Here is a 13,054-nt window from a genome sequence, read left to right as displayed (position 1 = left end):
TGCTGACCAGTTAAACGTCCATTATATGTTATCGGAGATCTTTCCCTCTTTTTTTCAGTCGGACATCTATTTATAGTTACTTCAATAATAGAACATATCTGATGAAGTAAATTATTCACAGCTCTTTATTTCTTGATACAGTCATTTTAATTTACATGTGAATGTAAATTAAAAGGTAAAAGGTATTGACGTGGACAAGTATCACATAAAATAGTTGAACTTCCTATCTATTTATGCTGTACCTTTTAGAGGATCCATTCTTTGAGAGGCTGTCTGTGAAAAAAAGATTTTCGTTCTTCGTTGTTCATTTTTTTTCCCATTGTTTTACCATATTGCTACATTTCTTCTCAGGAATTCTTGGTTTCTGTTGAAAAGTTGTTTGTTAACAACTCAGACTCAGTATTATATTCACTAAGCTTTATGTACAAATGCAGACCTTACTGGAAAGCCAAATCGCTGACTGAAACCTCTTTTGTTTTTCTTATTTAAATGAGCTTGATTTGTTTTCCTATGTATTCACAGGCTCTTAAAATAAGAGAGAGCTGCAATTGCCCATCTCTTTCTGGACCAGATCCTCGCCTCATTTTCAAACTTAACATGCAACATCTTCTGGAATCGTCTAAAGATCAAGAAAACCCAAATTCTACAAAGCGAGATCTCTCAAAACCAAAACTGGATTTTCCTCACACTCAAAAAGTTGAAGATATGCCAGTAACTTTTGCAGTCAAACCTACAAACTAACGATGATAATTTTCACTTTTTATGAAACTTGTGGTCCCTGAAGGTCTGTCTTATAATGCAAATTTGTCTTTGAACCATAAAGAAGATGTATCCACTCGTATTCTATGTTTCTTTTATGTGATCTCTCACTCAAAGCAATAAGGAACCATGTCCGCACAAGAAGAGCAGCGTGTTGGAGCAGAAAGTTTCTTATTCATCAAGAGTTACTAAAAGAAATCACTTCTCAGGGGAAAGATAATCTCATACAATCCAGTCACACAGTGTAATTTTCAGCTTTATCAGGCTCACCTTGATCAGAGGACAGATGAGCCAGAAGCATCCCTAAAGCAGAGGAAAAAGTACAATTTTCATCACTTAATTTGTCTGGTTTATCTTGCTGTAATTTGGGTTAGATCTGTTCAGCTTCATTTGAGAAATAATGAGGAGAGCTTAGCACCTGTTCCACATATAGAATGTTTAAAAATATTAAGCTGAGATGTGGTAATAGCCTGTGGGCTAGATACACCCCCACTTAATTAGGTGGATTTACTGCTGGGATTTTTCTTCTTTCTAAGGCATTTTAGAATATGGATTGATTCAACATTTCTCTTCAAAGCAACCTGAAAGGGTTGCACAAAGTTCAGTTTAAAAAAAGGAGTTAAATAATTTTCAAGGAAGTCTTTCTTCTGGAAAAAACCAACTGTGTAAGAACCACAGTTTGTAGCTTTGCAAGGATGGCTCTTGTCTTTTTTAAATGATCAGGGTGCCTTATCAGTGTCTGGTTTTACTGCAATGACATTCGATTTGGATATACCTGTTTTGATAGAAGTGATTGCTGATGTGGAAATATATTACATAGTAGACAAATACAACAAGATTCCTTGACTCCGCAGCTTTCTCAGCTGTACCTTACCCTAAAAGGTAACTTCAGGAAACTGGCGTCTAATGCTGAGCATCCCCCTCTCTCCCCAATCCCCCTGAAGCCACACATTTTATACCGTGAGGACTCGTATGCACAATATAGGTAAAGCTCTGCCTTTCATGGTGGAATAGTCAGTATAGCCAGCATGTTAATCTTCCTTTGCAACTGTTTGAGTTATCCTTGCTTTGCAGTTGATGAAAATACTGAAATGTCAATCTTGGAGGAAGACACAGAAAGCGGCAGAAGTGGATGAAAAAAAAAAATAAAAGGGAAATCCTGTTCCTTTATCTGTTAAGGTGTACTTGCTATTAGTTTTTTTGTTATTCATATTAAAACAAAAATCTGTTTTATGTATGATAGGGCTTTACATGAAGGGGACAATCAAAATATTTTACAGTGTATTGTGTTTTGAAACATTCGTCTTTATATATGGAGAGGGGCAGACTTTATCATATTTCTTCAATGAAAGCAGAATGCAAGCTTTTAAAAAGGAAAAAATAACCTGTTCAGTGCTGTCAGTGAATATAGTTGGAAAAAAAGATTGCAAAACAAGTAATTCCTTTACTGACTTCAGTCGACGAACTGGTATCCTTTGAGAAATGTCAGCAACTACCTAACTTATCTCTATTCAGAGGTAAGGTGATGTATCTGTAATGTTGATGATTCTAGGCCTGATTATATAGGTCTAGATTGGCTGCTTATTGCTTACAAGCCGGTTTTAAATCTCTGCTCAGTACTTCTGGCAAGAGGCAGAAGGTCCATCCTGACTATTTTTCATCCATCCATTTTTATTCTTAGTGACAGGAGTTTTTGTAACAGACGTTCAGTGATGTGTTGAAGCATTTGGACATTGTCACCTGAAGGCAAACAGAAAAATACACCATTTAGATTTCCCTGTGGACCTTATAGTTTATACTGCAACACCAAGACTCCAACACTGCTGCCTCTCGCTGGCTCCAGTGTCAAAGCTTGTTTTGTTATCCAGGGATCCTGGTTGACATGCAACTTGATGCTTGTGTCTTTTAGGACTAAGGAGAACACAGAAAAGTTTTTATAGCATTCAAGATGAGGTATGAAACTACGCAAGTTTTTATATTTCTACCGTCTGTTTTAAGTGGCTTAAGTATTGCAGTGGAATGCTGGAGATGCAACTTTTAAGTTCACCAAGGGAGATTATTTTTTTTTTTTAATTTGTATGTAAATGGTCTTCTAACTGTGATCGCGGTGATGTGAGAGAAAAGGTTTCAAGGGAGAGGTAATAGCTTATACTAGACCGACAAAGGGCTTACGTACTTTTTCCAACTATACTGGTCTAATAAAACGTATCTCTCTCCTTAAAAACTTTACATATGCATACACACGTGTGTGTGTGTGTGTATATAAAGTACACACACGGACACAAGAGTTAGGCCTCTACACTAAAAAAACTATAGTTTCAAAGTCCAGAATGGGATGTTGAAGATTACAGGTTTTACTTTACTTATTGAATTACCCCTAGTGTTTCTCTCAAGTGCTTTGGGAGGGGTTTCTTGGTTCTGCTTCTCTTGACTGTCCAACACAGAAAATGGCTTGTGCTCATCTGCGTCTTGGAGGGCACTTTTTCCTTAAGTTGTTACTGAATACTATGCATTACATGTGGTTATATTGTTAAAGTATTTTCTTCTTTCTTTCTTGAACAGAAAAATGACAAAAATATTACTTTCCGAAGGTTTGGCAAGTCATAGTAAAAATTGCACTTTTAGAATTAAAGACCATATAATTTAAAGTTGTGTGTATATATAATAATACATTATTATATATAATATATTAATATATAAAATATAATATATTGCTATTATATTAATAATTATAATTCCAGAATATAGCCCTTAGGAAAATACTGTGGTTGCAGGCTTTTCATTGCAGAACCTTTCACTGGAGAGACTTTTCATTGCAGTTGTGTAACTTAGTATGTCACAGGAAAAATAGATCTAGAAAGGTTGTTGAAGGAATTCAGTACTTGAAAAATGCGTGTCATGCAAGAGGGAGAATAGTGGCTAAAGTGAAAGGAGGTAAGATAGATCAGTAAAAATGCATCAGTATTGGCGTTTCTACCACCAATACTGCATGCTGTACTTCACAGCTTCCTGTTGAAAGACTAAACATATAGTACAAATTTCACTAAATCTCTTAATGCTTTTACTGTAGTGGGAGTGTTGAGAGATTTGATAAGCAGGGGATGTGCATTCAAGGCAGCCCTGTAATAAAAACAGCTCCTTATAACTTTTGGTTTGTCGTGTTTAGTCTTTTTTTTTTTTTTTTTTTTTTTAACTTGAAATACAGAAGTGCCAGGAAAGCAGAGCAAACAGCTGTTAGAGTGTTCTTTGTTCTTGAATTCTGTTTGTAGTCCTTAAAAGAGAACAATCCTGCAAGCTTGATGCCTTTTTCATACATTATGTAGACTGCCACAGCTTTTTTTTTTGTGTGTGTCGTGTTTGTATCTCAATACCCCAGTTGAAAAACTATTTCCAGTATAATAGTGTGTTGTAAGCTATTTCCAAAATTCTTTCCGCTGAAAATTCTTGTTGTTTTTCCAGATCTTGTGAGCTTTTGAAGGGGGAGCAGGATGATAACGAAGTGTGGTTGGTGGTAGAGATAGCAGGATAAGACGTTCCTGTCAGCACTGTGGCTTCTTCAGTTTTCCAATCCCTATTGCAGAGTGTGGTTTAGTCCCCCAGAGTGAGGACTGATATTAATAATTTGCATTTCTAGATCACTTGAAGCACCTCATAAATACTTGTGAAGCTTTTCCGTAATACCTGCATAGGTGAACTTTCTAACAGTTTTATTGGAGATACTGAAACTCAGTGATTTTTTACAAAGCTTTGCAGATCAGTGAAAAAATCTGGGGTTAGAACTTTGGCATTCTGAATCATTGCTTAGCTTACTACGGCACACTGCATAATGTCTGTGCGTCTAAAACCAGAGTCCTCATAGCGAATTGAAGTGATAGGCTTTGGGTGATTGTTATATTTATACAGTTTTTCACCATTTCATGTGTATCTGCAGAGGTCAGATGTACCTCCTTATGCATACTTAATTAAGTACAGTTATTTGTTCTTGATGTAGTTATTTCTTAACCGCTTTCTTATATGCGTAAACTGGTTACTGGTTTTGGTTTATCTAACTGCCCATCGTCACTAAGGAGGCTATGCCTAAATATGTTAACATCGTGGTTATTTAATCTCAAAAAAATTTTAATCTCAAATTTGTGGTTCTACCACAAAATCAGGGTTTGTTGTGTATTTACTGTCACATTAGCTGTAAGCTGTGTATAAAAGTTGGCTACAATTCTTCCTTTCCTGTGCCCCAGCCCCATCTTTTTCTTGTGCTGCAGGTGTCTCTGCTAGAAGCAGCAAGGGCTGCTGAGAGGAATCAGGATAAGCAGAATGGACTCTTAAGTAAGTCAAATAAAAGATAGAGTTGAATGTTCTGCCTGTGATAACTTTATTGCTGGGGTTGGCAATTGTTGGCAGATCTGTAAAGAGAACTGACTGAGTGTCTCTGGTGTCCCTCATTGCTGCCTACACATATTGCAGGCATCCAGTTAATGTCCTGTTTGATCTCATGGAGCCGAAGGCTACATGCCAAACATAGGCCCAGCATAATATTCCTGGCTACCTTCTTCTGGCTGTGCTGGTTAAAGGCTGCCGTTCTTGTTACGAGCCGGGGGCTCTTACCTTGATTTATGAATGGATGCAGAGGATTGTTATCTCCAGCATATAAATTTATTATAACTATTAAACTCAGATGAAATTGAACCTGTTGACCTGGAAGTGAATGGCTCCGTAACATTTCATTAATCCTTTGAGTTGTTTAATTTCTGCTAATTTGATATTTCAGATACGATCTTCTCTACAGATATAATGGCTTAATTAGTATACATTACATGGTGTCTCTTCACACTACAGCGTGTACAGTATTTATCCACTAGAAAAGTAATTCAGTAGAGCTCAATTATAATACATTGACTAGAGCATAGAAGTTGAAAAGAATATGTGCAGTAGTCGTTATATTTTAAGCATAAACATTTTTCAAGCAGTCTTCTATTTGTTCATATCTATCTCCTTCTAAAAATGATGTTCCTAAACCTTTTGTTACAGCTTACTAAAATATTTCAATTTAAAATGCAATTCTGACAATACTGGATTAATTGGGAAATCATAACCAACATTTGGTGGGACAGCAGTTGATAGGAAGTCTGATGTGTAACTTAGTCACCTGTATAATATCCTTAATGCAGTCTTTCGTATTGTTGGAGACAAGCAAAACAGATGTGAAAATACAAGTTTGAAGAATAACTTTCTATTTGATATGATTGTCTTCTATATCTTAATTCGATAAAAACACTGCTGGCTGACAGCACTTTTTAGTGATAGATAACAAAATACGTGGTAAACAAATTTATTGTGTAGCATTCAGCTTGAAAATCTTTTAGCTGAAGACACACAGCTCCGTGTAACAGTACAGGACAGTGGTTCCAGTTGGAGCTGCAGGGAACAGGCAAAGAGAAAGGTAGTAAGTCTTTGGAATCTTGTCATTTTGCTGCTGCCTTCCCTTGAAAAGTAAGTGGAGGCACAGATACAAAGAAGCTCTGATAGCTTGTCTTAGAAACAGTTCATTTAACAACTGGAAGTAAAAAATTTTGCTTGTGGCATATACTGAATGATCTGACCTGCCTATTTTTTCCTTCAGCTTTCACTAGCATGTATATTTTCATGGGAAAGCTATGTTTATTTTAACTGTATTGGGATGTACTGTGGTCGGCCTTGTGGTCATTCTGGCTTTTGTTTGTAATGGCAAGTACAAAGATTGTCTTTCAAAGTAAGTTGCATGAAAAATGGTACAAGTTGGGGTTTTTTCCTGTTCATGAGTGACGTTGTGGTCAAGGCCCTCCAGTTTTTCTCACGTTCTTATCATGCCTTTTCTACACAATCCAATGTAGAAAATTCATCAAGTGCCACAGAAGTAGAGTGAGCAAACCAGCATTTCAGCCTTAAGTCAATGTGGAAAAAAAAGGTGTAAGGTGATCCATGTGTAAGCAACAGAAGCTACTGAAAGTGTTAAGTGGGCTCAAAACTTGATAAACCTTGTCGGAATCTCTGAAGTTCTTGTGCAGGTTTCATTGCAGGTTCTTCATAGTCTTAAATACCACTTTTGACCTTTTCAAATGGCTGTTGAGGTCAACCCAGGGGGCCACAAAAGATGCAAGAATCTTCTGGAAAAGTGGTATTTCTTAACTCCCTCCCTGCCTAATTTCTAGAATTGCATAGAGGATTGGCTATTTGACACAATTGTCAAATGAAGTACTTTCCACAAACTTTTAAAGGATGTTTTTTCATGTAGGCATTGAAGTTGGTTTTCTTTTGTCAGACCAGCGTGTACAAAATAGTACCCAAATTTAGATTACTCCTGTCCCAACCCAGATGCTCCCTCTCCTGCCACTCTCTGCAATCTAAGACTTGAGTTAATGAAACTTATCTCTTTTTCCTTTCTAGCAGCATTGATCTATATTGTATATTTGGACTCTAGAGAATCAGAGCTCCTTATTCCTTCCTGACATATGTTGTCGTCAGATTTATTCCATATGTGTATGGAATAATTAATGAAGGAGTATATGATGAAGGAATAATGTAGCTAGTTGCAGCAGCGTGATTTGTTAGCCACAAGATGGCAGTTGGGCTGCCTGAGCTGATCTTGAAACTGATGCATTGCAACACCTTCATTTTTAGTCTGGCTTTAGTAAATTATCAAGGTGATTTTCCCTTTCAGTGTTAACTGCAATGACTCTTCCCTAGAGTAAACTCAAAACATCATCCTTGTGAGCCAGTGAATCTCATGTGGTTCTGTTGAAGGCTTCCACTTCTTTGTCTGGATAGCAGGTAACTTTACAGAAAGCTGCTGTCTGGGAAGCCTTACTTTCCTTTAGCAGAAATGATCAGAAAGGAGTGACTGACTTTGTGAAAAATTGTACATGCAGAAATTAAGTATGCATCATTGGATTTACACTTGTAATAGCCAATTTTGAGCCCCTATTGCAAATCTGGTCTGTAGGGTAACAAATGAAGACAGAATTTTTTTTTTTTTTTTTTTTTTTTTTTTGGTGCTGATGGCATGCTTGTCTCTGTCTAATGATTAAAGCAGGATCTGTGCTCTAAGCAGATAAGAGCTGTGCTTCCACCTGTGTTTCTGGTGTTCTGGGGCTTGTTTTTTTTCCTTCCTCTACAACCTGTCAGGGAGCAGCGAGAACGATGCTGCTCCATGAGGGAAAGCGAGCCAGGAGCTGAGGGTGACCACGGTACTGGCTGGTCATCTCACAAGCAGAGTGAGCAGCATGGGGTTGGTGATGGAATTGAGTCCCATTGACAGTCTGGTGATTGTCAGACAAACTCTAGGTGACAGGTCTGGTCCAAGGACAGAGCAGGAGGCCCAGGCAAGGGTCAGCAAGGGGCAGGGCTGTGTTTGGGTTACCTCCAGCAAAGCACATCAAGGCCTGGGGGGTGAGCTGAAATGGAGCCCTGAGTGGTGGGTACCTGCGCAGAGGCCCCTGCTGAGACTGGTCAGGGCAATTGAGCCTCGACACAACCATCCTGGGACAGGAGAGCCTGTTTGACTGTATAATGTAAAAATGGACTAATGGTGAAATTCATAGCTACGGAATGGAGATTCCAGATTTCAATTTCCTATGCCGTCTTGCAAGGGTCCCATAGTTTTTTAGTGTGTGAGTTTCTCTTCTGTAAAACAGACGTGAGAGAATAAACTCAAGGATGGCAAAGATGTATCAGGATGGATACATATCTGAGGTGAGGAGAAAATGAAAATATTAGGATAAGATGTTTTTATGTTCTTCTCTACAATTGTGTTTTTAGAATATGAGGGATAACAGAGAGGGGGAGAGGAGTGGTTCCTTACTATCATCCAGCCCTACTTATTCAGGAGGGGGTAAAATGAGAGGACTCTGGTTTTGTTCTGTGGTCTCAGTGCGTAGTGTTCTCTCTCCCTCTTCCCCTCTCTCCTCCCCCATTCCATGTGAGGTATTTCATGAACTAAAAGGGTGAAGGGAAATAATTGAGCTTGGTATTTGGTGGAGCAGGACATGTCAGATGAATTTCAGAGACTGACAGGTATACGAAGAGTGTCTTCAAATTCTAAGCCTGGAGAAGGTTTCTATGTCTTCTTTAAGCACTTGAACAAAATGGCAAATGATTCTCAAAGCAATCAGAACCTCAGCTAGCACTATGTTTGGCAGGGTTTTACCCGCTTCTTTGCTATATCCTCAGCTGTATCACTCTCCCATTACTTTGATAATACAGATGAGGCTACACTGGTCTGTGTTTCACCATTTTTTGAGCCAACAAGCTAGAAGGAAACAAAACCCTTGAGAAGCAACAGGGTCCAATTTTCACTGTCGACAATGAGGCCTCTATTCTGTTCACACTGAAATTCCTGGCAAAAGTCCCAGTAGTTAGATCTGGATTTCTCCCTCCTTAAAACAATATTCTTCCTTTTGTGCTTTATCCTCTGCTTGTCAGAATCAGCTGATTATGAGCTCCTGCACAGATGACATTTTATCTTCAGTAAGCAGGAAGGAGGCGTGAATTAGGGCATAGAAAAAATGTTCAATAATTAGCCACAGAGGAAGGAAAACATCCAAAAAAAGTACACAGAAGGAATTGACTTACTTCATTTGACTGGGCTGGAAAGTTCAGCTGTAATGATAGTGGTTAAATTAATTATGATGATTTGGTGACAAGGAAGCTAGCTTATCCCCAAATGATGTGTATTATTTTTTAACCAGGATGAAGTAACTGCGCACTGCTGCTGTGTGTCAGAATCACAGATATCAAGGTATTCCTCAAGACTTGTATACTGCACGCTCACTCAGGGCGTGATGCACGATGGCCCAATTTGATCACACGCTAACTCCTAAGCCAGAGTTTGGATAAGTCTGTGGAAGGCTTTAGTGCTTTCTCTAAAGCCTTCGTTATTGTGAATAGCTATGATGGACACAGTCTTGGACAATATGCTGGGTTAAAAAGGCAAATATTTATATTTATCTGAAGCTAGGGGAGGTGCGTCCTGGGGCTGTGCCGAGAGCACTACCCTATCTTTAGTAGTGACTGCTATCCTGAATGCTTCTGATCCCACATTGTCATCAATTCCCGCACCTCAGTTACGGCTCCATCCTGCCTTGGCTGCAGCTTTAATGACTGACATAACATACAAATTGCATGTGTCCCCGTATGATATTAGAGAACTCCTTACGGCTGTCTCAGGGTGTAGTATTTAAATGTGCTGGGCTTCAATTCCTCATGGCTATTTGGTCTCTCTTGCCATTCTGGCAAACTATTTTTAATACTAACTTACTTTTGACATGCTGACCTGTCCTTCTGTTTGATGTTGTTATTGCAAGAGAGAGGATCCATTGAAATGACTTGTCTGTGTGGCTATGGCAGCCATTGGGACCTATGGACTTCCTGATTTTTCTGTGTGAGCAGGTCCCAATCTATCAGGCTATCCCTGAAGAAATTTCCATCTCTTAACTTTGGACTTTCAGTTTTATCATTTTAATGTTTTGCAGTGCCTGTGGGACACACATGTCAAGAGGCATCACATCTTGGAGGATGTTTCTTAATGGCTATCATGACCTGATACATCTAGGACTTTAAGAAGGAGGACCTTGAATTTGATGGGGGTATTAAGGGCAGCTAATAAAATGAGCACTGCATTAGCAAAGGGAAGTGTTCAGAAGGTACTCATGCACTGATATCTGATACACTGATCAGTTCCCCGAGCAATAGCCGATTTGAGGGTCTTTAAACAACTTTTCCTTTTATTGCCATTGATGTGGAGTCAGGCTGTAACTCATTGCCCGCATCTGCCTGTGTAGCTGTCAGGTGTGGATGTGAAGGGATATGGCTGCTCATGGTCCAAGTGGTCACAACAAGATGCCATAATAAAAGCATAGCTATTTTACAGGAAAAAAAAAAAAACCAACACAAAACAAAACCCACAAACATTTATACTACTTTTGCTTCATTTTAGTGTACTAATAAAAATGCATTTTTTTCCGTGTATAACTTTGCACAGAAACACTTTGCTGTAATGGTTTGCAAGTTTCCCTACATCAGTAAAACGTTTCTTACAGTCATTTTGACTTGGTGGCATTTTTATAGACTGTATACACAATTCTGCCTCCTGGAACAACAGGAACAAAGTACATGCATGCAAGCCTCTCCTGCAGGAGCCATAAGCACAGCTCTTCTTCTCTAACACTAGGCAGAGCTGCTTTGTGACCTCTGTCTTCATCTAAGGCTTCTTCTAACTAATCTTTTTTTTCCCTATCCCATGCTTTTCTACTTTAAACTTGGTTGGTGTGAAAAATGTAAGGATAAATCCAGGTAGCTACTCTAGCTACTACTCTTTTCTGCCTCTGTTTTAAAATAACAAGAAAAGCTTTGACTGCTAAGAGCCTAGGTGAGATGAAGTGGCTTAACCCATGGAGTATGGCAGTGGCTGCAAGTAATGCATGGCATCTTGAACTCTTCTTATAGAGACTTTCACCCCAGGTGCTGATACATCAATGACTCTTAATGTGCAATCTATTAGCATGTTTCACTGTAACAGTCTAATGAGTTGCAGTAATCCAGCCTGGAGGTCAGAGATGAAAGACTTGCTGTTGAAGCTGCTTATTGAACTTGATTCCCCCATCTTTAGAAGGTCAGAAAACTCATCCACCAAGAGAACGACCTTTGCCAGGTCACAGAGACTGATGGGCACGGGGGCCTGTGCAAAGCTGAATTCTGAAACCAGGCTTGGAAACAGATAGGAGCGATTTCATTTTATCAATAAGACACGCCTACTCTGTATCTTTGTTAGTTTAAAAGGCTAACATAGGAAATCCTGCATCTTTTAAAATAAAATTGAATATAGAATAGAACATTTTGAGATTAGTATGCTGATAGGTTTGGACTGCAATACCTTATTTGACCAACGAGATCATATTTTCATGTGTCTGCTCCAGTCCATCAGGCTGACCTAGTGAAAACGTAGTAGAAAAAATGCAACAAAGAAACTGTCGATAGTGAGACAGTTTAATTAGGATTTTTTTGCTACTACAAAAATTACCTAAATAGAGAGTCCAAAAAAAACCAACAAACCCAACACCAAAAAACCTTGGCAAAACTACAGCTTGCTCCAGCATCCTGAGGCTTTAGAGATTCTGGTGCAAAGGTACCTCATAAAGCTGGGTATGATTTATAGGAAGGAAAGAGTTTAAAAAAAAAGAAAAAAAAAAAAAAGGGAATCTATATCTTTATCTCTCATCCCCCACAGGTGGGCTTCAAAACCCCAAAACTAGTCACCCTGGAAACTTAAAATCTTGCAGAATTCTCTTTAAGTATAAACAATTTTTAAAAACCTCGGTATTGTGATTAAATTTGACAGTAAAAGGTGTGGATTTGCACACTGTTTGTGGAACACAAAGGTGAAATGTCTGAAGTCCCTCCAGGTGGGAGGTTTGACCTTTTTGCTCTTTCAAAGCCAAAGATTTTGGCCAAAGCTTTGTGGAAGAAGCAGAACCACCTTCTCCACCCCTCCTCTTCTCATTTCATAGGTGCTATGTTGTTGGGGTTTTGTTCCTTCTACTTCCTTTGATTTACACTGTCACATAGACAAATCAAAGCCTACTCTTTATTTATTGCAGCTAGCAAGAGTGTGCTACAGACTTAATTCAGGATATGGACTCAAATCCTTCCCTGGAGCGGAGTATAGTACTTTGTCATTTGCAAACACTTGGAAGCACAGTGCCTCAGAGTTCCTGTAAACAAGAATAAATTCAAGGAAAATTTTGAATTACATGTGTAGTTTGAATGAATACATTGGAATCAGAGTAGCACACAGCAAGATGAATCTATCCATCATGGGCATTTAGTGTAAAGCCTGTATTTGCTTTTCTTTACTATCCACATAGATTCGATCAACATAGCAGTTCTGTCATTTGCTAAATACATGGGCTCTGCTTTCCAGGACACCAGCTCATCAGTTACCAAGTGAGCAGCCTGTCATAGGGCCTGCACAGACCATTTGTAACTGTCACGTACCCAGAGATCAGAATCTTCTCGGAGTCCGATCCTTTGATGGCTTGGAAATAGGCTGGCTGTACCTGATAACAGGCCTCGGTGGTTAGAAGGGAGGGTGCTGGACCTCAAACCTAGACATGGAATCGGCACTTTTGGCTCTGTGGAAGTTAGATGGTAGGCATTAGCTTTAAATTTGTACTCATTTTGCATTGATGTCCGAGAACACAGGCAATCACTTCAACTCTTTGTTTTTTGGAATTCTCTCTCTTGAATCGTAGTCTGCTGCATTTCT

At 38.9% G+C, this 13,054-nt stretch overlaps 1 protein-coding gene across 5 annotated transcripts in view; it reads left to right on the top strand.

Moving 5' to 3' along the window:
- OMA1 (OMA1 zinc metallopeptidase) overlaps nucleotides 1-13,054 on the top strand; it is a 107,237-nt gene that overhangs the window by 17,583 nt on the left and 76,600 nt on the right. For 3 of the 5 annotated variants that reach the window (XR_012588586.1, XM_074596641.1, XM_074596642.1), the window contains exon 9: nucleotides 5,019-5,082. Coding sequence is in view for 4 of the 5 variants with exons in the window: in XM_074596641.1 (XP_074452742.1) it covers nucleotides 5,019-5,082 (64 nt within the window). In the remaining variant the exon portion in view is untranslated. Of the gene's footprint in view, nucleotides 1-522; nucleotides 2,188-5,018; nucleotides 5,083-9,479; nucleotides 9,530-13,054 lie in introns of those variants that run through there. The other 2 variants (XM_074596643.1, XM_074596640.1) reach the window with 2 other exon arrangements.

This window comes from Larus michahellis, chromosome 8 (genome assembly GCF_964199755.1).
Source record: "Larus michahellis chromosome 8, bLarMic1.1, whole genome shotgun sequence".
NCBI lineage: Eukaryota > Metazoa > Chordata > Aves > Charadriiformes > Laridae > Larus > Larus michahellis.
Note: the sequence above shows the minus strand (reverse complement) of the source record. Positions and strands in the feature narration are given on the sequence as shown.